The 24,065-nt window shown below is 56.6% G+C and overlaps 1 protein-coding gene across 1 annotated transcript in view; it reads right to left on the minus strand.

The window, feature by feature from the left end:
* Window positions 1-24,065, minus strand: part of CFAP46 (cilia and flagella associated protein 46) — a 143,577-nt gene that overhangs the window by 68,084 nt on the left and 51,428 nt on the right. Inside the window, exons 26-34 of the mRNA XM_038010269.2 lie at window positions 21,044-21,182; window positions 18,763-18,946; window positions 13,320-13,491; window positions 11,780-11,985; window positions 10,306-10,464; window positions 9,394-9,543; window positions 4,442-4,590; window positions 721-819; window positions 368-500 (exon numbers count right to left, since the gene is read on the minus strand). Of these exons, the coding sequence (XP_037866197.2) occupies window positions 368-500; window positions 721-819; window positions 4,442-4,590; window positions 9,394-9,543; window positions 10,306-10,464; window positions 11,780-11,985; window positions 13,320-13,491; window positions 18,763-18,946; window positions 21,044-21,182 (1,391 nt within the window). The remainder of the gene's footprint in view (window positions 1-367; window positions 501-720; window positions 820-4,441; window positions 4,591-9,393; window positions 9,544-10,305; window positions 10,465-11,779; window positions 11,986-13,319; window positions 13,492-18,762; window positions 18,947-21,043; window positions 21,183-24,065) is intronic.

Here is a 24,065-nt window from a genome sequence, read left to right on the forward strand (position 1 = left end):
TAAAGCTCATCTTTCCCGGGGAATTCCAGGGCCCACGGGAGGACAAATCACTCACAGGAAGCCCCTTACACACTGACACACAGGCCGGCCTCCTGGCTCAGCTGCAGGACACACAGGCCGGCCCCTCGCACACTGGCAGACACACAGGCCGGCCCCTCGCACACTGACAGACACACAGGCCGGCCCCTCGCACACTGACAGACACACAGGCCGGCCCCTCGAACACTGACAGACACACAGGCCGGCCCCTCGCACACTGACAGACACACAGGCTGGCCCCCTGGCTCAGCTGCAGCCCTGCACGGCCATGAGGGCACCGGCGTCCACTGGGCTGCAGGTCAGAAGGATTCTGGATGGTGAGGTTTACCTTGTCCTTGGCTTCCAGCGGTTTGATCTCCCCAGGCCGGATGGGAAGTGTCTGCTCACTCAGTGTCGGCAGGCTTTCTTCTAATAAAGGTTCCTTATTTTTCTCTTTTTTCAACGCGATCTCTTTCCTGCAGCTAAGGTGAGTAAAACAGACGATACGCGTTATCTGTGCATCATGAGTTACCCACCTCCAGCCTGACCCAGGAGAACCAGCCACAGCCGTGTCCCCAAGTGCTCGCTCTCCCCAGAGGGGCAGGAGTCCAGGGCAGAGGGTGGCCGGGTGGCTGGGTTTTACCCGGCCACACCAAGGGCAAGACTCAAGCCCCAGGCGGCGCCGGGTGGGACCGCACCCACCTGGCCTGCTCCAGCTCGCTGACGTACACCTGCCCGACCGCCTCTTCATGGTGCGCAGCTGCTTCGCTCAGCTTCAGCTCGGAGCACATGTGGGCGAGGCTGTGGGGAGTGTGGCCGGGAGCGTCAGTGCCGCGCGGGAGCGGAGGGAGCCAGAAACAAAGCTACGAGTGTGTTTCACAGAAAACGGACAACTAAAACATCGAGGCGTACTTGGATGATGTTTTCAATCATTTTTCAAGGTAAGCGAAATTACTAGGGAAAGGTGCCAGGTAGCTCCATCACATTTCAGGTGGGATTTTTTCCTGCTCCTTCACAGATCTCGTGTGAGGCATTATCTGTTGCCTCCTGGATGCCGTCCGAGGAGAGGAGGAGGCCCTCAGGTGGGCTCAGCAGCCACCACCACAAGCAGAGAAGCCTTGACTCCTGTTGAAAACCCTATTCTTGTAAAATGCTTTCAGGCAAGCAGGAAAGTTGCACAGACGCCAGGAGGCATCCCTGTGCAGGCCCCGGTGGCCCCTCTTGGCCCCGTGACCACACCTGCTCCAGCTTCCTCTCCCGCTCCCGCCCCTGGGATATCTGAGCAAGCTGAAGATGCAACTTGCGGCCTTTCTCCCAGATCCTTCAGTGGCCCGGGCACGCTTCCATTTATCACACTGTGCTTTATTGTGCTGCTCAGATACTGCATATTTTACAAATTGCAGCCCTGAGCGACCGAGTCCATCGGCACCATTTTCCAACAGCACCTCCTCACTCGGTGTCTCTGTGTCACATTTTGGTGATTCTCAAAATATTTCAAAAAATCAAAATATTATTATGATTCTGTTACGGTGATCTGTGTTCAGTGATCTTTGCAGTTACCATTATCATTGTTTTGGGGCACCATCAACCACGCCCATGTATGACAGTGAACTGAGTCGACAAACGTCCCGTGGGTTCTGACTGCTCCACGGCTTGGCTGCTCCCCCATTTCTCTCCCTCCCCTCGGGCCTCCCTATTTCCCAAGACACAGAAATTTTGAAATTAGGCCAGTTAGTAACCCTGCGATGGGCTCTAAGTGTACCAAAGAAAGGAACAGTCACACGTCTCTCACTTTAAAGGAAAAGCCAAAAATGATTCAGTTCAGTGAGGAAAGCATGTCAGAAGCGGAGACAGACTGGAAGCTCGGCCCCTGCACCAGTTAACCAAGTTGTAAGTGCAAAGAGAAAGTTCTGAAAGGAAATTCAAAGCTCCTACAGGGAACGTATAAATACAAATGACGAGAAAGTGAAGCCACCTCAGTGCTGATATGAATAAGTTTCCATGGTCGGCGCCGAAGATCAAACCAGTCACAACATTCCTTTAGGCCGAAGCCTAATCCAGAGCGAGGCCCTCACTCTCTTCAATCCCATGAAGGCCAGCAGACGTGAGGAAGCTGCAGAAGAAAAGTTTGAAGCTGGCAGAGGTGGGCTCGTGAGGTTTAAGGACAGAAGCCGCCTCCATAACATAAAAGTGCCAGGTGAAGCAGCAAGTGCTGATGGAGAAGCTGAAGCCTTAGCCGGAAGATCCAGCTAATAAGAGCATCGATGGTGGCTACGCTAAACAACAGATTTCCGTTGTAGACCACACAGCCTTCTGTTGGAAGAAGATGCCTTCTAGGACTTTCATAGCTAGTGAAGAAAAGTCAATGCCTGGCTTCCAAGCTTCCAAGCACAGGCGGACTCTCTTGCTAGGGGCTAACGCGGCCAGGGACTTTGAGTCGAAGCCAGTCCTCATTCACCATTCTGAAAATCCCAGAGCCTTTAAGAATGATGCTCTATCGGCCAGGCGTGGTGGTTCACGCCTGTAATCCCAGCACTTTGGGAGGCCGAGGAGGGCAGATCACGAGGTCAGGAGATCGAGACCATCCTGGCTAACATGGTGAAACCCCATCTCCACTAAAAAAAAAATACAAAAAATTAGCCGGGCATGTTGGCGGGCGCCTGTAGTCCCAGCCACTTGGGAGGCTGAGGCAGGGGAATGGTGTGAACCCAGGAGGCAGAGCTTGCAGTGAGCTGAGATGGCACCACTGCACTCCAGCCTGGGCAACACAGCGAGACTCCGCCTAAAAAAAAATTAAAAAAAAAAAAAAAAGAATGATGCTCAATGTACTCTGCCTGTGCTCTGTAAGAGGACAACAAAGCCTGATGTCAGCAGATCTGTTGACAACATGGTTTGCTGAATATTTAAAGCCCACTTTTGAGACCTACTGCTCAGAAAAACAGATTCCTTTCAAAATAGTACTGCTCACTGGCAATGCTTCGGTCACCCAAGGGCTCTCACGGAGATGTACAAGGAGATGAATTCTGTCCCATGCCTGCTAACACCACTGCTAACACCACACCCATGCAGCCCATGGATCAAGGCGTCATTTCGACTTTCAAGTCTTACTATTTACAAAGCACATTTAATAAAGTTACAGCGCCCACAGAGAGTGATTCTTCTGATGGATCTGGGCAAAGTGAATTGAAAACCTTCTGGAAAGGATTCGTCATTCTAGATCCCATTAAGAACATTCCTGATTCATGGGAGGAGGCCAAAATAGCAACATTAACAGGAATTTGGAAGAAGTTGATTCCAACCCTCATGGATGACTTTGAAGATTCAAGACTTCAGTAGAAGGAGCTACAGGTGTGGGGGAAACAGCAAGAGAAGCAGAATCAGAAGTGGAACCTGAAGATGGCCCTGAATTGCCACAGTCTCAAGAGAAAACCTGAATGGATGCAGAATTGCCTCTTACGGACGAGCAGAGAAAGTGGTTTCTTGAGATGGGATCTGCTCCTGGTGAAGATGCTGTGAACACTGTGGAAATGACAAAAGGGACCTAGAATATTCCATACATTGAGTTGATAAAGTGGGAATAGCATTTAAGAGACTGACTCCAATTTTGAAAGAACTTCTGCCATGGGTAAAATGCTATCAAACAGTGTTGCATGCTACAGATAAATCTTCTGTGAAAGAGTTGATTCATGTGGCAAATTTTATTGTTGTCTTATTTTAAGAAATTGCCAGCCTTTTTAGCATTTTTAGTACATACATTTTAAATGGATGTATGTACATTTTTTAGACATAATGCTGTCGCACACTTCATAGACTACAGAATAGTGTAAACCTAACTTTTATAGACTCTGGAAAGCCAAAAAGTTCATGTGACTTGCTTTACTGTGATATTTGTTTTGTTTTGGAACCTAACCCACAATATCTCCAAGATAGGCCTGTATTTCCTTAAAACAAGAATATTCTCTTAAGGATCAGGTAGAAATTTTAAAATAAAAATATCATATTTTATTTAAAAAATTTTTAGTAACAGGGTCATGCTCTGTTGCCCAGGCTAGAGTGCAGGGGCACGATCATAGCTCACTGCAGCCTCGACTTCTTAGGCTCAGGTGATCCTCTTGCCTCAGCCTCCTGAGTAGTTGGGACAACAGGTGTGTGTCACCATACCTGGCTAACATATTTTTTAAATTTTCTGTAGAGATGGGGTCTTGCTATGTTGCCCAGGCTGGTCTCAAACTCCTGGGATCAAATAGTCCTCCCGTCCCAACCAAAAATACCATTTTTATATTCAAATATTTTTATTTACTTGGTGTTCAAGTCCCAGGGACTTTATTATTTACAGAGTCAACTACAGAATTAATATTTTAACAGGCTGTTCATTTTTATATTCTTTGGGGAAATCACATTCCAAAAAAGGAGCTGTACCCACCGAAGGTGGTAGAGATCCGCCAGGCCCTTGCTTCCCACCACGGAGTCCGAAATCAGCACCCCCAACTGCAGGACGGGGACCGTGAGTTCGTGTAGGCACATCTTCTGCAGGGCCTTGACCAGGTGGTCCAGGAAATACAAACTGTACGTCTACATGGACACATAACACACACAGGAGGTCACAGGAGCAGGTGTAGACCACAAGCATAAGGGTCTTTCCTCAGAGAACCCCCTCCCTCCCCATGCCGGCATGTGTCTACATACAGCAGGTGCCAGCACGCGTCTGCACACAGCAGGTACCAGCGCGTGTCTGCATACAGCAGGTGCTCAGCACGTTTCTGTGGGATGGATGGAGGCTGTGCTATCTTCCTTCCCTCTTCCACTCATGGGTTTCACTTTGTCACACGTGATAATCTTTGTGAACATCAGCACCCAAGTATGAAGATCCCCACAAGAAACACACCCATTCATGGATTTATTCAAATTTATGTGTTTGTTTCATTTTTCCACTAAAAACTACTGACTCACTAGAGACAGAATTTCTTTGTGTGCACACACAACCACTTAAACATTTAATATATAAAGAAGAGCTAATGCTTCCTATGATGTAGGACTCAGTTTGTTAAAACCATTACTCTTGAGTGGGAAATTAGGAAAGTCGGATGACCTGTTGCAAAAATGCACTTCTAAGAACTGGAGGGTAATCAATATTCAAAGAATGACTGGGCCAAGATCTGGAAGTCAGTATGCATCCAGGGACACGAGCCTGGCTATCAGGCACTGACACAGCCGAGGGCCCCACGGTGCTCTGCACCGTGCTGCAGGCTGGGCTTAGAAAACTGGGTTCAGGGCCCACCAAGAGCTCCACTCTCTCACTCTCTCTCTCAGGCTGGGTTCTTGAAGGGCTGCACCTTAGAATTCCAGGTAATCTAGGAGGAGGCCATTCCCTCAGGGATGACAGCCAGGCAGAGGGGCTGTGCGGGCAGCCTGGAAAGCATGGGGTCCCTTGAGAGGTCGATGGAATTGATCACTCCTGGTGAGGCTGATCGGGAGAGCGAGCGAGGAGTGACAGGGCTCTACAGATCTCACAGGCATTAAAAGGTAATACAAGGACATTGAGAACAACTTCATGACAATATATCCAAAATGCATTTTAAATAAAAACATCCTAGGAAAAATGCAACCCATGAAAACTGTTACAAGAAGAAATAGAAACTCTGAAGAATTCTATAACTATGAAATAAATTGGATCCATAATTTAAAATTTTCTCAAACAGAAGCTCTGGGCTCAGATGGCTTTACCAGGGAATTCTTCCAGATATTTAAGGATGAAATAACTACCAATCTTATACAAATTTCTCCTAACAATGGTCAGAAAGGAACACTTGCTAACTGACTAAAAGGCCAGCATAACTTTCACCACATCCTGAGGAGGACACAAATGAAAGGAAAATTAAACATCGTCTTCCTCACGAGCACAGATGAACACACCCACAGACAGAAGAGCCGCCAACCAAAGCTGGTGACACAGAGTGAGTGACAGTACAGCCAAGCTGCCCTATTGTGATAATCATTAGAAACAATCAAGGTAATTAATTCAAGGAATGAAGGAGGAAAACACCATCTGCATAGATGGAGAAAAATATTTGATAAAAATATAAAAGCATTCATGACTAAAATTCTTAGTGAATAGAAATAAACTTCCTTAGTCAATAAAGATCTATAAAAACCCACAACAAACATCAATTATACTTCTGAGTAAAATGTCGGAAACTTTCCTTTGGGATAGGGCACGCAACATAAAAATAGATGTTATCACCATTTTTATTCAACCTCATACTGGAGGTCCTTGCCAGAATATAAGGCAAGGTAAAGAAAAAACAGTGTAAAGAGTGGAAACTAAAAAAGAAAAATGTGTTTGCAGATAAAACGACGATGTACACACAAAATCCAAAATAATCTACAGACAAATTACTAAAGTTATAAAGAGCTTAACAAAATGGATGCTTACAAGGCCAAAATGAAAACAATTACATTTCCACAGTTTATCTGGAGTTTAAACATGAAACAAAAAAGCTATATTTACAACAGCATCAACCATTTCAAATACACAGAAATAAACCTGACATGTACAACTGCCATGCCGAAAACTCTGGTCTATTGTTAAGAGACGTTGAAGATGACCTAAGTCAATGGAGAGACAGACCATGTCCATGGATCAAAAGGCTCAACACCATAACAATGTCGGTTCTCCACAAAGTAACTTACAGATTCAATGCAATGTCAGTAAAAACTCTACCAGGGTTTGTGATGAGTCTGACACACTGATTCTAAAATACACATGGACATGCAATAGAGAATAAAAAGAATAACCCAACCGTCCTGAAGAATGAGGTAAGGAGATTTTCTCTACCAAATACTCATGGTTGTGAAGCTCAGTAATTGACATTGAGATGATGCTGCAAGGACAAAAAACCAACAGAAAGCAAGAGAGACCCCAAAGCAACCCCATGCACAGGTGAGCACCTGCTCATGCCCAGTGCAGCCAGCAGGGAAGGTGGCCAGTGACATTTCAGGAAGTGGTGTCAGAACAATGGGACACCCTGACTGCCAAGCTTGAGGCTTGACCCCTACCTCACACCACATACACATCAAGTTCAGGTGACAGGCAAAACTATAAAGGTGCAAAATATTTCCACTTTTTGGAAAAACACTATAACAGAATATGTGTACAACCTCCAGAAATGAAAACATAAAAAAAGGACACGAAAAACTGACTAATTACAAAGGAAAAGACTAATGACTCTTACTACATTAAAACTACTAATCCCTGTTCCCAAAAAGACCTCCTTAACAGAGTGGAAAGGCAAGGCACAAAGTGGAGGCGGATCTGCTGGTCACATGGCTGCTCATGTGATTTTCCAAAATAAAGGATTCCTTCAAACCAATAAGGAAAACTCAGAAAGCTTAATTAAATATGGGCAATAGCCTGGAGGGCACAACACAAGAGAGGACCTCCAAGGATAGGAAGCACTGAAGGCCAACCTCACTGTGGCCAGGGGTTTCCCATTAAATGATGGGGAATGCCACTGCCCACCCACTGGCTGCTGAGATTGAGGGGAGTGTCATCAGCAGGGATCTGCACAGGGCCACTCTACCCATGGCAGGCACAGCAGTGCACTGAATGACCACTGTGGAGGGCAGCATGGCAGTGTGGCACCAAACATCACAGGTGGAGATTCACATCCTCCATGGTCCAGAAAGTCTGTGATGGGTGTGTCCTCCAGGCATGGGGGCATGTGGGCACCAGGACACAGTGCATGGATAGTCACAAAAGCTTCATGTAGTAGCTGTTAACCGGAAACAGCCCATCTACCAGCAGGTGGATGGACGAACCATGGCCTGTCCATGCAATGGGCCGCCCACAGCAGTACACAAAACATAGACAGACTTGGCCAGGTGCGGTGGCTCAAGCCTGTAATCCCAGCACTTTGGGAGGCCGAGATGGGCAGATCACGAGGTCAGGAGATCGAGACCATCCTGGCTAACACAGTGAAACCCCATCTCTACTAAAAAATACAAAAAAGGCCGGGCGCGGTGGCTCAAGCCTGTAATCCCAGCACTTTGGGAGGCCGAGACGGGCGGATCACGAGGTCAGGAGATCGAGACCATCCTGGCTGACACGGTGAAACCCCGTCTCTACTAAAAAATACGAAAAAACTAGCCGGGCGAGGTGGTGGGCGCCTGTAGTCCCAGCTACTCGGGAGGCTGAGGCAGAAGAATGGCGTGAACCCAGGAGGCGGAGCTTGCAGTGAGCTGAGATCCGGCCACTGCACTCCAGCCTGGGTGGCAGAGCGAGACTCCGTCTCAAAAAAAAAAAAAAAAAAAAAAAATACAAAAAAAAACTAGCCGGGCGAGGTGGCGGGCACCTGTAGTCCCAGCTACTAGGGAGGCTGAGGCAGGAGAATGGTGTAAACCCAGGAGGCGGAGCTTGCAGTGAGCTGAGATCCGGCCACTGCACTCCAGCCTGGGTGACAGAGCAAGACCCCGTCTCAAAAAAAAAAAAAAAACAAAAACCATAGACAGACCATGGCCTGTCCACACAATGTGTCACCCACAGCAATGCATGAAACTCAGACCATGGCCTGTCCACATAATTGCCACCCACAGCAATGCATGAAACACATCGACAGACCATGGCCTGTCCACGCAATGGGCCACCCACAACAATGCACGAAACAAATCATGGGGACACAGCGAGCCTGGCAGGTCCCACAGACGGAGTCCCAGGTGAAGGACGCTCACCAAAGAGAATCCACCCCAACAAGGCACAGAGATCTAGTGGACACCCAGTCCTAGCCCCTGGAGCTGTGTGCATGACCACAGAATGGCGAAAAGGACTTTCGGATGTGATAAGGTGAGGACCCCGAGGTGGGGAGGGTCTCCGGGATAGTCCAGGTGAGCCCTAAATGTAATTCCATGGGAGGGAGTGGGAGATTTGATCTGCACAAAAGAGGAGGCCACGTGACCACAGAGGCCGACCGGGATGAGACAAGAGGGATCTTCCCCAGGCCCCTTGGAGGGTGTCACCCTCCCGACACCTGGATTTGGGCCCAGGGAAACTGATTTTCAGCTTCCGGCCTCCAGAACTGTGAGAGGATCAGTTCCTGCTGTTTTAAGCACCCGGCTGTGGGAGCTTGTCATAAACACCTGTCCTGTCTCGCTAGGTGCGTGTTGGACTTGGGTGGGGAAAGAAGAAAGGCTTTCCTGGGTGTTGGCAGTTAGGGGCAGACAGTGGTGCTGGGAGGGCCTGTAGGGGGCTGGGGGCTGATGGAACGCTGTCCTGTCCTCCTTTTTCTGGCTACAGTTCACAGTGGAAACTGGACCTGGGGACAGGTCAGGGGACACCACGCTGTGACAAAGGTCTTGAGCCTTTTCCTTATGTCAACGTACCGGCTTCTGGATACTTGAGGGGTTAACAGTAGAGTCACTTCTGTCCTGTTTCAGCACAGACAGCACTTCCTCGGGGCAGGAGTAGGAAGCCCACTCTTCTATGCTCGTGGGTAAGTCTTCTAGTTGTTTGTTAGGAGCTGGGCTTTGACACTAGAAAGGTAAGAATGCAGGATTTCCCTGAAACGGCGGAAACAGCAGACACCGGCCCCCAGCCCCCACCGGCATGGCTGTGCAGCAGGCAGGCCACAGCCCTGGGGAGCCGGCATCCCTCCTACCAGCAGACCCCAGCGAGCACCCAGATCCAGCCTCTGACACTGTTTCCAGGCAGTGCACGCAAAGCTGTCTGCCCTGTGCACAGCCAGAGTCGGCCTGGGGGTGCCCAGGCTCAGGACTTCCAGGAGCTAAGGCTCTGCAGCCTCTGCCTCCTGCATCTCCCCTCTGACAGCTGACTGGTGAGCTCAGCAGTGCTCGTGCCAGGGTCTGGGTGTGAGTGTCCCGCTCTGGGAAGCTGGGCGGCCAAGTGGTTTCTCTGCCCAGCACTTTCAGAAGTGGATACTTGCAGAGAGAAAGGTTTCATGGGATTAAAAAAACACTTTTCTCACTGCTCTGGGACCCAGACCCTGGGCTGTGTCTACTGCCATGGCCTCCGAGCCTGGCAGACCTGGGACGATGTGCTTTGTGCAAGCCGCATGCGTTACGTGGCTAGCTCCAGGCCCGGGATTCCCGCCAGGGACACGCCAGGTGCTTTACAGACATACTGACAGGGAGAGAAACCGGGGCACACAGGCCGGCCAGGGCCCAGCCTCTGCACTGAGGCCACCTGGGGCTCCTCCGAGAACCCTGACAGGCAGGGAAACTGAGGCACAGGCCATCCTGGGCCCGGCCTCTCCACCACGGCCGCCCGGGCACCACCTGCTTGGGCTCCTTGGCTTTCTCCTCCTTTCCCTTCTCCTTCTCCTTCTCTTTACTCCTCTCATTCTCCTTCTCTTTTTTAGGCAATAACAGATGTGAGCTGGTTGCTGCCAGGGGTCTGCTTTCTAGAACCGATTTTCCTGCTGTCATCAAGGAAACCTGGGCAGGGATGAAATCCACGTTTGCAGCACTGAAAACCCACCCGCCACCCACTCCGCCCACCCTCCACTCCTGGGTGAGGGACACTCAGACCCGCAGGGCTCCCCAAGCTCTAGCGCTCTGGTGGTCTTACGTCCCCGTCAGCTGCTGTCAGGTGAGGCCCCTAGAGCACAGAGCGGGGTTGGCCAGGGGTGTGGCACTGGGGGCTGCAGGGACATGCCCGTGAGCACGCTGGCTCCTCGGGTGTCCCTCAGTCTCACTCCACAGCAGGACACCCCTGGCCCTGGGGCTCCCTGCTGACCATCCCACACCTTCCCTGCAGCGGCTCTTGTCAGGGCTGTGCCCAGGCAGGGAGGACACTGGGCACGTCTCTTGGCAGGCCCTGCCGGCCCCTCGCAGCCCTGACACGTGTGGGCATTTGGGGCAGGCGTGGCTGGCCCTGGGGGGGACTTGCCACTCTACAGGTGAATGAGTTCAAGGTCTCTAATTAAGAACCCATGAGAATAACGTTGAGCGATTCTCCTAGAAGGGTCACAAAGAATGGCAGCTTGGGCGCCTGTGGCCCCAGGTCTGGCAGTGGTGGAGGCTGGTGGGGGGCTGGCGTGGAACATTCTGAAGACGGGATGAGGGGGCCTCCCTGCCTTTCCTGCTCTGCCCATGGCTGGGCAGTGTCCCTGTTGATCCCGAGATGCCCTATGGGGGTTCCGGGCAAACTTGTCCTCAGAAGAAAGGCCTGCCATGCCTGGCGCTGCCCTGCTGGGTGTAGCCCGCGGGAGGCCTGGATAGGCGCACGGGGCGGCCCCAACAGTGCTCCTGGTGGGCTTCACAGGGAGAGGTGGTAGGAGGAGCAGGATAAGGAGGGGGGTGGGAGTGGGGCACAGAAGAAGGTTCTGGAAGCCCCGTCAGTGGGCGGTTCAGGAGCTGTTGGGCCCCAGCTGCCAACAGAGGCGCCTGCTGCTGCCTTGGCATGGCGAGCCAGGCAGAGGCAGTTTTGGGTGGTGGTCGGCAAGGGCACTGGGGCGGGTGTCAGGGAGGACTGGCTGATCTGGAGGGAGCCATGAGCCCTCCCTTGGGGAGTGCTGGGAATGTGGAGGGTGCAGGAGTGAAGAGGGGAGTCTCTTGTTTTTATGCCGATGGAAATCATCCAGTAGAGAGGAAGAATCTGGATGTCGCAGGAAACTGCTCACATCTCAAAGGTCTTTAGGAAATGCTGGGAAAGGCTCTGATGCCTTTAGAATGCTCACTGCAGTTTCCCCAGCCCACAGCCCGTCCCGGGAGGCGTTGCAGGGACAGGGGAGCCTTCGCTGGGCCTCACCTGCCAGATGTGCCTGAAGAAGGCATAGGCTGCAAGGCAGCAGTCCTCGTAGCCCTCGGCACCCGGCGACAGCACCAGTGCCAGTAGGATGTGCACACGGGCCAGTGCCTCCAGCTGCCGCACGCTACGCAGCTGCTCCAAGGACACCACCTCCCCGGCCTCGGACACGGAGCTCTGTGGGGGCATCTGCACGGCCACGTACTCCCCTGAAACACGGGGTGCCCGAGGCTGAGAGCAGGCCCAGCTACAGGTCTGTGGGCCCCAGGCCACTCCCTTCCCTGCCTGAGGCTGCGGGGACTGCCTGTGCCTCGCCGACCCCCGGTGCTCCACTCTGCTGAGGGCCGGGAGCCGGGGAAGAGCCACGTGTTGCACTTACTCTGCGAAGGCTGAGCTTGGCGGCCCCCTCACCCCCAGGGGCAGCTCCACTCTCAGCTCCAGCCCCAGGTCCCCAGGCCCTGAGGGCTCTCCTGCTGCCCTGTGTGTCCTGGAAGCCTCATGAGCTGCACCTGGCCTGGGCATCCCGTTCCTGTCCCAGACTGTCCCAGACTGTCCCGAGGGCCTGGGAGTTCTGAGCAGGGCCCCCACTCATCCTGACAGGGGGCTAGGAGCAGCAGCCACGGGGAGGGTGGCCCTGAGCAAGCCAGCATTGACGGCCCGGCTGTGTGCACATGTGTGTGCGTGTGTGTGTGCGCGCATGTGTGTGCGTGTGTGTGCGTGCGTGCACGTGTGTGTGTGCATGTGCATGTGTGCGTGTGCGTGTGTGTGCCCGTGTGTGTGCGCGTGCGTGTGTGTGCCCGTGTGTGCGCGTGCGTGTGCCCGTGTGTGTGCGTGTGCATGTGTGTGTGCCCGTGTGTGCGTGCGTGCATGTGTGCCCATGTGTGCGCACATGCGTGTGTGTGCAGTGGCCACCCTAGCTGGGCTCTGCCAGCCTCTGCTCTTCATGGCAGGCCTGTGGGAACCACCCCATGGGACTCTCCAGGCGCACCTGCGCTCCCCACAGAGTTTCTGCCCCGGGTCACCCTGAGCTGATGCCCAGGCACTGGTGGTGTTTACGCTCTGGATGATGCCAGTGGGGCCGCCATCGTCTGCCCAGGTCCCCACTTACCAGCAAACCCCCACCTCCCTGCACTGCTGTGAGCAGGGGCCGGGTGGCCAGGAGCCTGCTGAAGAGGAGCAGCTGGAGAAGGGAGCCCCTACCTCGAGTCGGAAGCCACTTTGGGGATGGCTGAGGTGCCCACAGGGTCTGTGGTCTCCCCCAGCCTCCTGAGGAAGGCGGCCTTCGGGCCGGCCCAGCTGTGTGCCTGAGGACATGGCTTCTCCCTGACCTGGACAGAACCTTTCTGTGAAGGTCGTCTGGTGGAGGTCAGGCTGAGTCCCTGAGGGCCCCTGCAGAGGACAGCGCTGTGACGCATCGGGGCTCCTGGCCTCCAAAGCCTGCACGGACACGTGGATGCCCAACGGCTGTCCAGATCACGGAGCACGAAGCAGAGCTCTGGGGAAGCCATGTGGGGTCGGCACCTTGCCAGCGGAGTGGGCTCACCGTCCGGTGTGGGCTCTGCTTCCGGGGCGTCGCTGGGCGGCTTCATGGCCAGCAGGATCTCGACGGCCCAGCGGAGGTGGAAGACCACGTCCTCGAGAGGAAAGTGTCTGTGGTGGAGCCACTGGCCGAACTCCATGAGGTACTCCACCTTCTGCCACTCCGTCTCAGGCTTCTGTGGGGGTGAATAGAGAGGGCAACACCTTTGCGACAGCCCTCAAGGCTTTCCTGACGTAGTGAATACTTTCATTGCTCACTTTCTAGAAGAAAAGGTTTATTCTTATCCCACAGTGACCGTTTGGAGGCTGCCTCTAACGAGGTCAAGCTGCCATTTAGGCTCATTGGGACGTTTCAGGCACAGACGAGGCGGCGCTGCTGTTTCTTTACACAGGCAGCGTGTGGGCAGGCTGCAGCTTGGCGAATTCCTTCTCTCTTCTCACCCTCTGCAGGTGCCACCTCCTGGGGCCTGCTAGGTCCCCAGGCATTCCCTGTGCCGCAAGAGGACATGGGACAGGGGTCCTGCTGTCGCCCTGTCTGTGGGTGGCCCTGTCTGGGTGGTTCTGCGGGCAGCCCCGCGTCCCTGCTGGAAAGGACGCCTCCTCAGGGCGGGAAAGGTGTTTGCCCTGTCCTGCGTCCAGATGCAGAGTCCCATCCAAGGCCCGGCCGGGGCAGACTTGGCCACCGTCGCTACAGAATCGGATGAGACCACCCTAACCTGACCTTTGCAGAGCAGAGCCCCAGCCCTGTGAGCCGGGGTTAGCCTGCACCGCACCCTCTGCAGCCCTGTGAGCCGGGGTTAGCCTGCACCGCATCCTCTGCAGCCCTGCCGGCTGGGGTTAGCCTGCACCGCACCCTCCGCAGCCCTGCGAGCCGGGGTTAGCCTGCACCGCACCCTCCGCAGCCCTGCGAGCCGGGGTTAGCCTGCACCGCACCCTCCGCAGCCCTGCGAGCCGGGGTTAGCCTGCACCGCACCCTCCGCAGCCCTGCGAGCCGGGGTTAGCCTGCACCGCACCCTCCGCAGCCCTGCGAGCCGGGGTTAGCCTGCACCGCACCCTCCGCAGCCCTGCGAGCCGGGGTTAGCCTGCACCGCACCCTCCGCAGCCCTGCGAGCCGGGGTTAGCCTGCACCGCACCCTCCGCAGCCCTGCGAGCCGGGGTTAGCCTGCACCGCACCCTCCGCAGCCCTGCGAGCCGGGGTTAGCCTGCACCGCACCCTCCGCAGCCCTGCGAGCCGGGGTTAGCCTGCACTGCACCCTCTGCAGCCCTGCGAGCCGGGGTTAGCCTGCACCGCACCCTCCGCAGCCCTGCCGGCTGGGGTTAGCCTGCACCGCACCCTCCCCTCCACAGGTGTTGCCGGGGCCACAGCCACACTCTTCTCCAGCAGGGTGGACCTCGCATGGGTGTCGCTGCCACTTCATTTCTGCTGCCAAATATCTGTGGCTCTCTGAGCGCTGGCCCATACCACTTATTCAACCCACGAATCTGCTGGGGGTTCCCTCTGTGCCCGGCACTCACGCTACATTGGCCGTCATAAGCAGGTGCCTATGGGCCTCAAAGCACAGATGCTCTGCAGGACACATGGCTCAGGACCAGAGACCCAGTGGTAGTAGGAATGGGGCCTCACTCGGCGGAAGCTGAGGAGAGCCTTGAGGCGCTGAGAAATACCATGGGGGGTGTCTGTGGAGAGGGTGCTCCGGGCAGGGGTGCAAGGCCCTGCAGTGCGGGTAAGACAGGAAGGGACTGAGCCACAGCACTGTGGGCTGGAGAATGCGGACAGCAGCTCTGACCTGGACCTGGGGAGCCTCCCACTGCTCTGCAGAGAACAGGCCGGGGTGAGCCAAGAAGAGGTGAGCGTTGCCCACACAGGGAGACGGAAAAGAGCCCAGGGCAGCAGGGAGAGGGGTCTGGACAATCTGAGGGCGAAGCCCATCACGGAGTGTCGGATGGGCAGGTGTGAGCGTGGAGGGGTGTGGGAGGGTGTGGGATGTGGGGTGTGTGGGATGTGGGTGTGAGTGGTGTGTGTGTGGGATGTGGGGTGTGAGTGGTGTGTGGGATGTGGATGTGAGTGGTGTGTGTGGGATGTGGGGTGTGTGTGTGGGATGTGGGGTGTGTGTGGGATGTGGGTGTGAGTGGTGTGTGTGGGATGTGGGGTGTGTGTGTGGGATGTGGGGTGTGTGTGGGATGTGGGTGTGAGTGGTGTGTGTGTGGGATGTGGGGTGTGTGTGGGATGTGGGTGTGAGTGGTGTGTGTGTGGGATGTGGGGTGTGTGTGGTGTGTGTGTGAGGTGGGTGTGAGTGGTGTGTGTGGGATGTGAGTGTGAGGGGTGTGTGTGGGATGTGGGATGTGAGGTGTGTGTGGGATGTGGGTGTGAGTGGTGTGTGTGGGATGTGGGGTGTGTGTGGGATGTGGGGTGTGTGTGGGATGTGGGTGTGAGTGGTGTGTGTGGGATGTGGGGTGTGTGTGGGATGTGGGGTGTGTGTGGGATGTGGGTGTGAGTGGTGTGTGTGGGATGTGGGATGTGAGGTGTGTGTGGGATGTGGGGTGTGTGGGATGTGGGGTGTGTGGGATGTGGGGTGTGTGTGGGATGTGGGTGTGAGTGGTGTGTGTGGGATGTGGGGTGTGTGTTGAATGTGGGATGTGGGGTGTGTGTGGGATGTGGGGTGTGAGTGGTGTGTGTGGGATGTGGGGTGTGTGTGGGATGTGGGGTGTGTGTTGAATGTGGGATGTGGGGTGTGTGTGGGATGTGGGGTGTGAGTTGTGTTTGGGGGTACTGGGAGTGAATGGTGTACATGAGATGTGCGTTACAGGTGTGAAGTTGCGGCCTGTGGGGTGTGTCTGGGTTGTGGCTGTGGGCTGTTATGTCGCGTGTTTCTGTGGGTCTAGGTGCGAGGTGTGGGTTTGTTGTGGGTGTTGGGTGTGAGTCCAGTCACTGCAGGATGGAGCTGCAACATCTCGAGGGGAAAGGCAAGAGGAAGAATGGTGGGAAAAGCAGGCGTTTGGTTTTGGGTGAGACGCTGGCCCCAGGGCGGGGCCAGGCAGGCAGCAGGATTCACGGGTCTAGGGGCAGGGTCTGGGCTAGAGAATTGCTTGTGGGGAAAATGGGCGGCAGCCATGTTTAGTTCAGGACGTGGGGTGAGATCAGATGGCCAAGGTCCTGCCCTTAGCCCAGGGCCTCCTCTGTCATGAAGAGGAGGGAAGGGGAGAAGGATGGGGAACTGGTGAGGTGGTGGGGCCTGGGAGCCACGGGAAGGATGCCCATGGATGGGGAAGGAAGGGAGCAGCTGTGGAGGCTGGCGGTGGCTCCCACAAAAGCTATAGACATTGGGGAGGGCCTTGGCCTTGATGGGGAGGTTCAAGGGAGAGCAGGTCATCTTCTCAACAGAAGTGTGGGGCCACCGGCGTCCACAGGCTGAGGAGTGCCAGGGACCCTGCCTCACACTGTATAACTCATACATGTAACAGCTACAACTATAAAATTCAGAAGAAAACGGGAACAAATCTTCAAGACCTTGGGTTATGCAACAGTTTTGCAGATACAACGCCAGAAACACAAGCAACAAAACAAGAAATAGACAACTAGAATTTCATCACAATTTAAAACATGTTTGTGCCACAAATCATGCCATCCGGGAAGTGAAGAAGTGGTTGAAAAAGCAGCTCACAGAATGAGAAAGGGTTTGCAGATGATGCTCCTGCTAAAGAACCTGCATCCACAATACACCATGAGCTCCTACAAGGCAACGAAAACCAAACTACCAGATTAAAAACGGGCAAAGGACTGCAATGAACACTTCTCCAACCACCTACAAATGACCCATGAGCACATGGGAATATGCACCCCATCATCATGAGTGGCTGGGAAAATGCAGACAAACCAAACACGAGGAGACACCCCCTTCACACCCACCGGCACAGCCAGAACCTCGGACGACATCGACAGCTGGTGAGCGTGTGGAGAAACCGCAGTCCACACCCGGCAGGTGGGAAGGCAACCCTGTGAGGCCGCTGTGGGAGACAGTCCGGCACTTCATCTCATGGCCCCACATAGGGCCACCGTGTGCCCGGGAACTCCCCTGCTGGGCTGTGCCCCCAGGGGACGAGGAGGGGCCACGCCAGAACTTGGGAGCAAATGCTGACCGCACCTTTCCTCACAGCAGGCGGATAACGGGAAACAACAAACAGCCAGGCGTGGACTGTGAGACACGGAACGGAATATGACTGAGCCCTAAACGGGAATGATGGGGATGGCCCTGGGCGATGTCATGCTGAATGAAGGACCACGTAATGCTTGGCTCTGTTTACAGAAAATGTCCAGGTCCGCGGCTTGCTGGGGCCGATGGAGGTAGGGAAGGAGGGGGAGTGAGTGCTGATGGATGCAGGGTTTCTGGGGGGTGATGAAACCTTCTAAAATTGTGTGTGGGTGATGATTATATAACTCTGAGAATTCACTGAAAACATCACATTGTACCTCTAACAAAAACAGACAACTGGAGGAAGGACTCGGGTAAGTGAAGACAGAAAACACTTTCAAGGGCTTCTTGCCCCGACGGCCAGTGCGACTCGGCTGGGTCCTGCCTTCCCCAGTCGCCCCCCAGCCTCCCCTCCTCAGGCCCTTCCTGCTTTCCCTGGAGGAGGCCAGGTCCTTGCCTGATCCCCGCCAACCCCAGCAGGGCAACTGCTGAGGAACGACGTGGCCTCTGGCTTCCCGGAGAGAGGCGCAGTGGCTCCCTGTGGCTCCCCCATGGTGGTACCTGGGCATCTGCCAAGGGCTGCCTGGACACCAGAGCAATCCAAAGACCTCAGGAGAGGATTGCTCTGAGCTGGAGATAACAGAAAAGCCTTTTAAGATCTTCACTAATGTTGAAAGGTTCATGCCTTTCGCACCAGGGGCCTGGGATGGCTTTTCGTCCCCGAGATGAAGTTCTCGGGTACGCACCACATGGCCCTTGCTTCTGACAAGCAGAGGCATCAAATCAATGCCAAAGCGCCCACCTCCTCCCGAGCCCACCCCAAGTGCATCGAGGGGAACATCCGTCTTGCCTTCCTGGGGGTGGGGAAGAGACGCCAACGTCCCCAGAACGCCCACATCCCAGCGCCCTGCAGAGCCCTGCTCCCCTCTGCAGCCACCCGCCCATCTGGGCCCCTGGGCCTCCAGGGCGCTTCTGCTTGGAGCATCACCCTCTGGCCCCCTCACCCTGCTCAGGGACAAGGACCTGACCACAACCCCTCCACGCTGGAAAGGGACCACTGAAACCAGCTCCAGCCATCATCCCTGACTGGTCGGCAAGAGGAGTGCCTGGGGCCGCACGGCGTATTCTCTGCACCGTCAGCCGTGGCTGCTCTACGTGCCGCCCACGCCAGGTCCCGGCTGAGCTTCTGTCCACATGGTTCTCCCTTTTGCTAAAGGACACATTTTACCACACGCACCCACGCTCAGGGCTTCGCACCTGCAAGGCCTGGATGGCGCTGTTGTAGCAGGCCAGCTCTCCAGACACGCTCGGCGAGTTCAGGGCCAGGCGGTGCCACATGCGCGCCAAGTAGTCTTCACTCTCGGCCTTGAATTTCTGTATTTCCATCGAGAAATTCTGCCCGAGCTTGGCCTTCACGATGACCATGTGCTTGAAGATCAAGCTAAAGAAAGGGAAGGCGAGAAACCAACATCGGGATCGGGTGGCAGAATTTTCAACGTGTGTGATGCGGCCCGGACTTATTCCTCCACTTCCTGCTTAAAAAGATAAAGCAAAGCAGAGTCCAGGGGAGTGGGGGTCTCGGGGCGGCATGGGGTTTTCAGTCCCCGCTCTCCCTGTGTTGAATTCTCCTGGGGAAGTCAAGTCTTCCAGCGCAAGTGGGAACCTGGGGAGGCCCAGGCAGAAGGGGGCAGCGAGGAGCAGGGGAGCACACTCCAGACGGGGGTGCAGCAGGCTGTGGGGGGAGCACACTTGGGGGTAGGTGCAGCAGGCGGTGGGGGGAGTACACTCCAGGCGGGGGTGCAGCAGGGGGTGGGGCGAGCACACTCCGGGTGGGGGGAAGCAGGCTGTGGGGGGAGCACACTCCAGGAAGGGGGTTCCAAAGGCGGTGGGGGAGCACACCCCGGGTGGGGGGAAGCAGGTGGTGGGGGGAGCACACTCCGGGTGGGGGGAAGCAGGCGGTGGGGGGAGCACACTCCAGGAAGGGGGTTCCACAGGCGGTGGGGGGAGCACACCCTGGGTGGGGGGAAGCAGGCAGTGGGGGGAGCACACTCCAGGAAGGGGGTTCCACAGGCGGTGGGGGGAGCACACCCCAGGTGGGGGGAAGCAGACGGTGGGGGGAGCACACTCCAGGAAGGGGGTTCCACAGGCGGTGGGGGAGCACACTCCGGGTGGGGGGAAGCAGGCGGTGGGGGAAGCACACTCCAGGAAGGGGGTTCCACAGGCGGTGGGGGAGCACACCCCGGGTGGGGGGAAGCAGGCGGTGGGGGGAGCACACTCCGGGTGGGGGGAAGCAGGCGGTGGGGGGAGCACACTCCAGGAAGGGGGTTCCACAGGCGATGGGGGGAGCACACCCCGGGTGGGGGGAAGCAGGCGGTGGGGGGAGCACACCCCGGGTGGGGGGAAGCAGGCAGTGGGGGGAGCACACTCCGGGTGGGGGGAAGCAGGTGGTGGGGGGAGCACACTCCAGGAAGGGGGTTCCAAAGGCGGTGGGGGAGCACTCCCCTGGTGGGGGGAGCACACTCCAGGAAGGGGGTTCCACAGGCGGTGGGGGGAGCACACCCCGGGTGGGGGGAAGCAGGCGGTGGGGGGAGCACACTCCAGGAAGGGGGTTCCAAAGGCGGTGGGGGAGCACACCCCGGGTGGGGGGAAGCAGGCGGTGGGGGGAGCACACTCCGGGTGGGGAGAAGCAGGCGGTGGGGGGAGCACACTCCAGGAAGGGGGTTCCACAGGCGGTGGGGGAGCACACCCCGGGTGGGGGAAAGCAGGTGGTGGGGGGAGCACACTCCGGGTGGGGGGAAGCAGGCGGTGGGGGGAGCACACCCCAGGTGGGGGGAAGCAGGCGGTGTGGGGAGCACACTCCAGGAAGGGGGTTCCACAGGCGGGTGGGGGGAGCACACTCCAGGAAGGGGGTTCCACAGGCGGTGGGGGGAGCACACCCTGGGTGGGGGGAAGCAGGCGGTGGGGCGAGCACACTCCAGGTGGGGGGAAGCAGGCGGTGGGGGGAAGCAGGCGGTGGGGGAACTCCCCTGGTGGGGATGCAGTGTCTGGAGCACTCACAGGCGGTGGGGGGAGCACACTCCAGGAAGGGGGTTCCACAGGCGGTGGGGGGAGCACACTCCGGGGAGGTGCCGTAGGCGGTGGGGGGAGTACACTCCAGGTGGGGGTGCAGCAGGGGGTGGGGCGAGCACACTCCGGGTGGGGGGCAGCAGGGGGTGGGGCGAGCACACTCCGGGCGGGGGGCAGCAGGCGGTGGGGGGAGCACACTCCGGGTGGGGGGGAGCAGGCGGTGGGGGGAGCACACTCTGGGCGGGGGTGCAGCAGGGGGTGGGGCGAGCACACCCCGGGTGGGGGGAAGCAGGCGGTGGGGGAGCACTCCCCTGGTGGGGATGCAGTGTCTGGAGCACTCACAGGCAGTGGGGGGAGCACACCCCGGGTGGGGGAGCACTCCCCTGGTGGGGGGAGCACACTCCAGGAAGGGGGTTCCACAGGCGGTGGGGGAGCACTCCCCTGGTGGGGATGCAGTGTCTGGAGCACTCACAGGCGGTGAGCTGTCCTTGGCAGCACCTGCACGGCCTCGTCCAGCACCTTGAGGCCACCCTCCCAGTCGTCCTGGTCGGCGTGGCTGTGGAAGAGCAGGCCATAGAGCACAGCACGGAGCGTCAGGTCGTCCTCAGCCCCTGGGAGGGAGAAGAAGGGGTGTCCTTGGAGCCGCCTGATCCCTCATCAAAGGCGCCCTTGGATCTCCCAGACTAAGCTGCCCATCACAGTGCCCCCGAGGTGGAACTGTGGCTACTCAGGTGCCCGGGCCGGCGCATGCCCCGCAGGGCTGATGTGAGCTGTGGACCTGCGTGGCCCCTCCAGCTGTCTTGTCTGCTTGCTGGTTTCTGCCTCTCACTCTCCATCTGCTTGGAGAGTTCTGTGTTCACACACAACCCTGTGTTTCCATGTATGAAAGATCGGCGAGCAGGACTTGGGGTCCTTTCAGGAGTTACATGGAAACCTCCCCCGTGGCTGAGGACGCAGCACCATGTGCGCGCTCAGGAGTCCACACGCTTGGCGCCCACAGCCCCCGAGTCTCCGCACGGGCAGCAGAGCCATGTGACACGCAGAGGCAAAGGTGCCCGCCTTCGGGGCACACGCAGAAACCGCCTGCCAACTGGGAGGGGAGCCCCACCAGCCTTCACAGGGCGCCCGTGGGCCATCAGTGCCCCCGAGTGCACGAAGCCAGCAGGGTGGGTCCTGGTGGGACGGGACCCTCCGTGTCTGGGCGAGCTGCAGATGAACTTGAAGGGCAGTGAAGGGACGGGGAGAACACAGGGCCACATCCCTCACACATCCCCACGGAGCACAGAACCCACCCACTCCACTACATCCTGGCCAAGAGTCCTTTTACCCCAAGGATTCCGAGAGCCTGGGGAGACCCAAAACACTGAGCCAAGGCCTTGGAGCCCCCACTCGGGAAGCGGTGCTGAGTGGCGGGTCTGTGCCTTGTAGCTGCCCCTGACCCAGCACAGCCATGGCGACCAGAATGCTGACGCGTCCCCTACCCCTCACGGGCGCCGCCCGGCCCAGCCTGCACACCCTTCCCCTGACGGTAATTCCCACACCCTCCCGGCACCCTCCCGGCTCTTTCAGGGGTCAGTGAGGGATCTCTCTTCTCTCTCTCCTCTCCTCTCTCTCTCTCCTCTGTTGCGTCTCTCTCTCCTCTCTCTTTTCTCCCCTCTTCTCTCTCTCCTTTCCCCTCTTCTCTCTCTCCTCTCCTCTCTTGCCTCTCTCTCTCTCTCTCGTCTTCTCTCCTTCTTCCTCCCTCTCTCTCTCGTCCCAGGAATAAGCTTCAGTGAAGCCTTGTCTGGAAAACTCTTTGGGTGTCAATTCCTGCTGCACTGAGCGCCCGATAACCATAGTGGGCACCGATGCAGACTCCATCCCCCTCTAATGGTAGCAGATCTTGGGTTTCCCTGGCTGTCTCCACACACTGCCACCCCTCACCTGGCTCCCCTCCCAGGTGCTTCCGTAGCCTGTACCCCTGTCGCCGTCACCCCTGCTGCCTGCACCTGCCACCTCCACTGGCCCTGCCGTGCTGCTTGCGGGTCTCTGGGCCAGGTCGGGATGGCTCCCGCCTCTACCCACCCTCTGGAGCCTTCTCAGAGTCTGCAGTCCCTAATGCGCTTTCTCTTTTCAGAAGTCTGGTGCTTTTCTGTAATTTTAAAGATAAACAGTATGACCCTAAGGAAAGACAAACCCCTTTCCCCCAGCGCCCTCCCCCAGCACTCTGCAGGCCACAGTGCTGAGGGCTGGAGTCCGTGTCATCCTGCACCAGCTCCGTCATGCTATCGGCAGGACCCGCCTCTGGTGCCAGCACCTGGACCGCTGAGGCTTACGTCATAGAGTGTGGAGGCTTCTTTCCCTTATCTGACTCATTTTCCGTGAGACTGCGTTCTCCAGAGCCGACCCGCTGGGTCTAGGGAGCAAACACTTCCATGGCTGGAAGGACAGCACCCATGGCTAGGAGGGCGGCACCCATGGCTAGGAGGGCGGCACCCCATCGGATGCTGGGATCTGTGGACTCACTGTGGCCTTCACACTCTGCCAGGCCCTCCTCACCCAGGCACTGGCCAGTGAAGCGGGTCTGCGTTTGAAACCTGGGAACCAACCCTGAGCCCTGCTTCCTCCTGCTTGAACTCATTAAACCAGGGTCCGAGGAACTCGGAAACCACACACAGGGTAGCAGGGAGTCCTCTTCAATCCTGCCTAAGCGGAGGGCTCACCTTGAGGTGTGACCTCCTCATTGACCCACAGCCATGTCCTGGGACCACCCGGTGCACGTCCAGTTCCCGGGCAGAGGCGCTGCAGCCGGACCCTCCCCAGGCATTCCTGTGGACCGTCTCCTCCTCCTCGGAGGCCGCCAGCTCTGGTGGTGCCTCTGGGAGTGTGAGGGCTGTGGGCTGTGCATGAGGAGGAATGTGCCTGTGCTGAGCTCTGGGCCTCACGTTACCACAGCACAACATGGCCGTCCCGACTAATTCAAGAATTGATGTGGCCTGGACGCTAAGCATTTAGCTGCCGAACATGGTGCGAGTGTCTCTCCGTGTGTTCACTTCTGACTGTTCTGCACTTATCAGGATTCAGGAGCGTACATTTTTGTATCTGTGAAAGGTGCCTCTTTCTACAAAATCTCTGCTATGCTCAATTCTACTTTCTGATATTTTTTCTAGAATTTGGCTTTTTAAAACTACTTAACTATTCACCTTGTCTGATGTTGATTTTGGTGAATGGAGTAAAATGTAGTGTGGCTTCCAGGTTCTGCCCAGAGGCACAAACCCCCCTCCGCAGCCTCCTCTGCCCGTGCCCTGTTCTGAAGGGGTCTGGGCTGCCTTCTGCCTCCCCAGGGCTCCGATCTACATCTCTGTCCTCGTGAAACACCCCCCAGGGCTGACAAGAATCACAGGCCCGGTTGTGGACAAAATGTGGTTATAACTGAGCAGTAACCAGGCTGTGCCCTGGCCACGTCCTTGTTGTTAAAAGTCACCTGGACCCCATCGCTCCTGTAGATGGGGTCT

This window comes from Chlorocebus sabaeus, chromosome 9, assembly GCF_047675955.1.
Source record: "Chlorocebus sabaeus isolate Y175 chromosome 9, mChlSab1.0.hap1, whole genome shotgun sequence".
In the NCBI taxonomy this organism is placed as follows: Eukaryota; Metazoa; Chordata; class Mammalia; order Primates; family Cercopithecidae; genus Chlorocebus; species Chlorocebus sabaeus.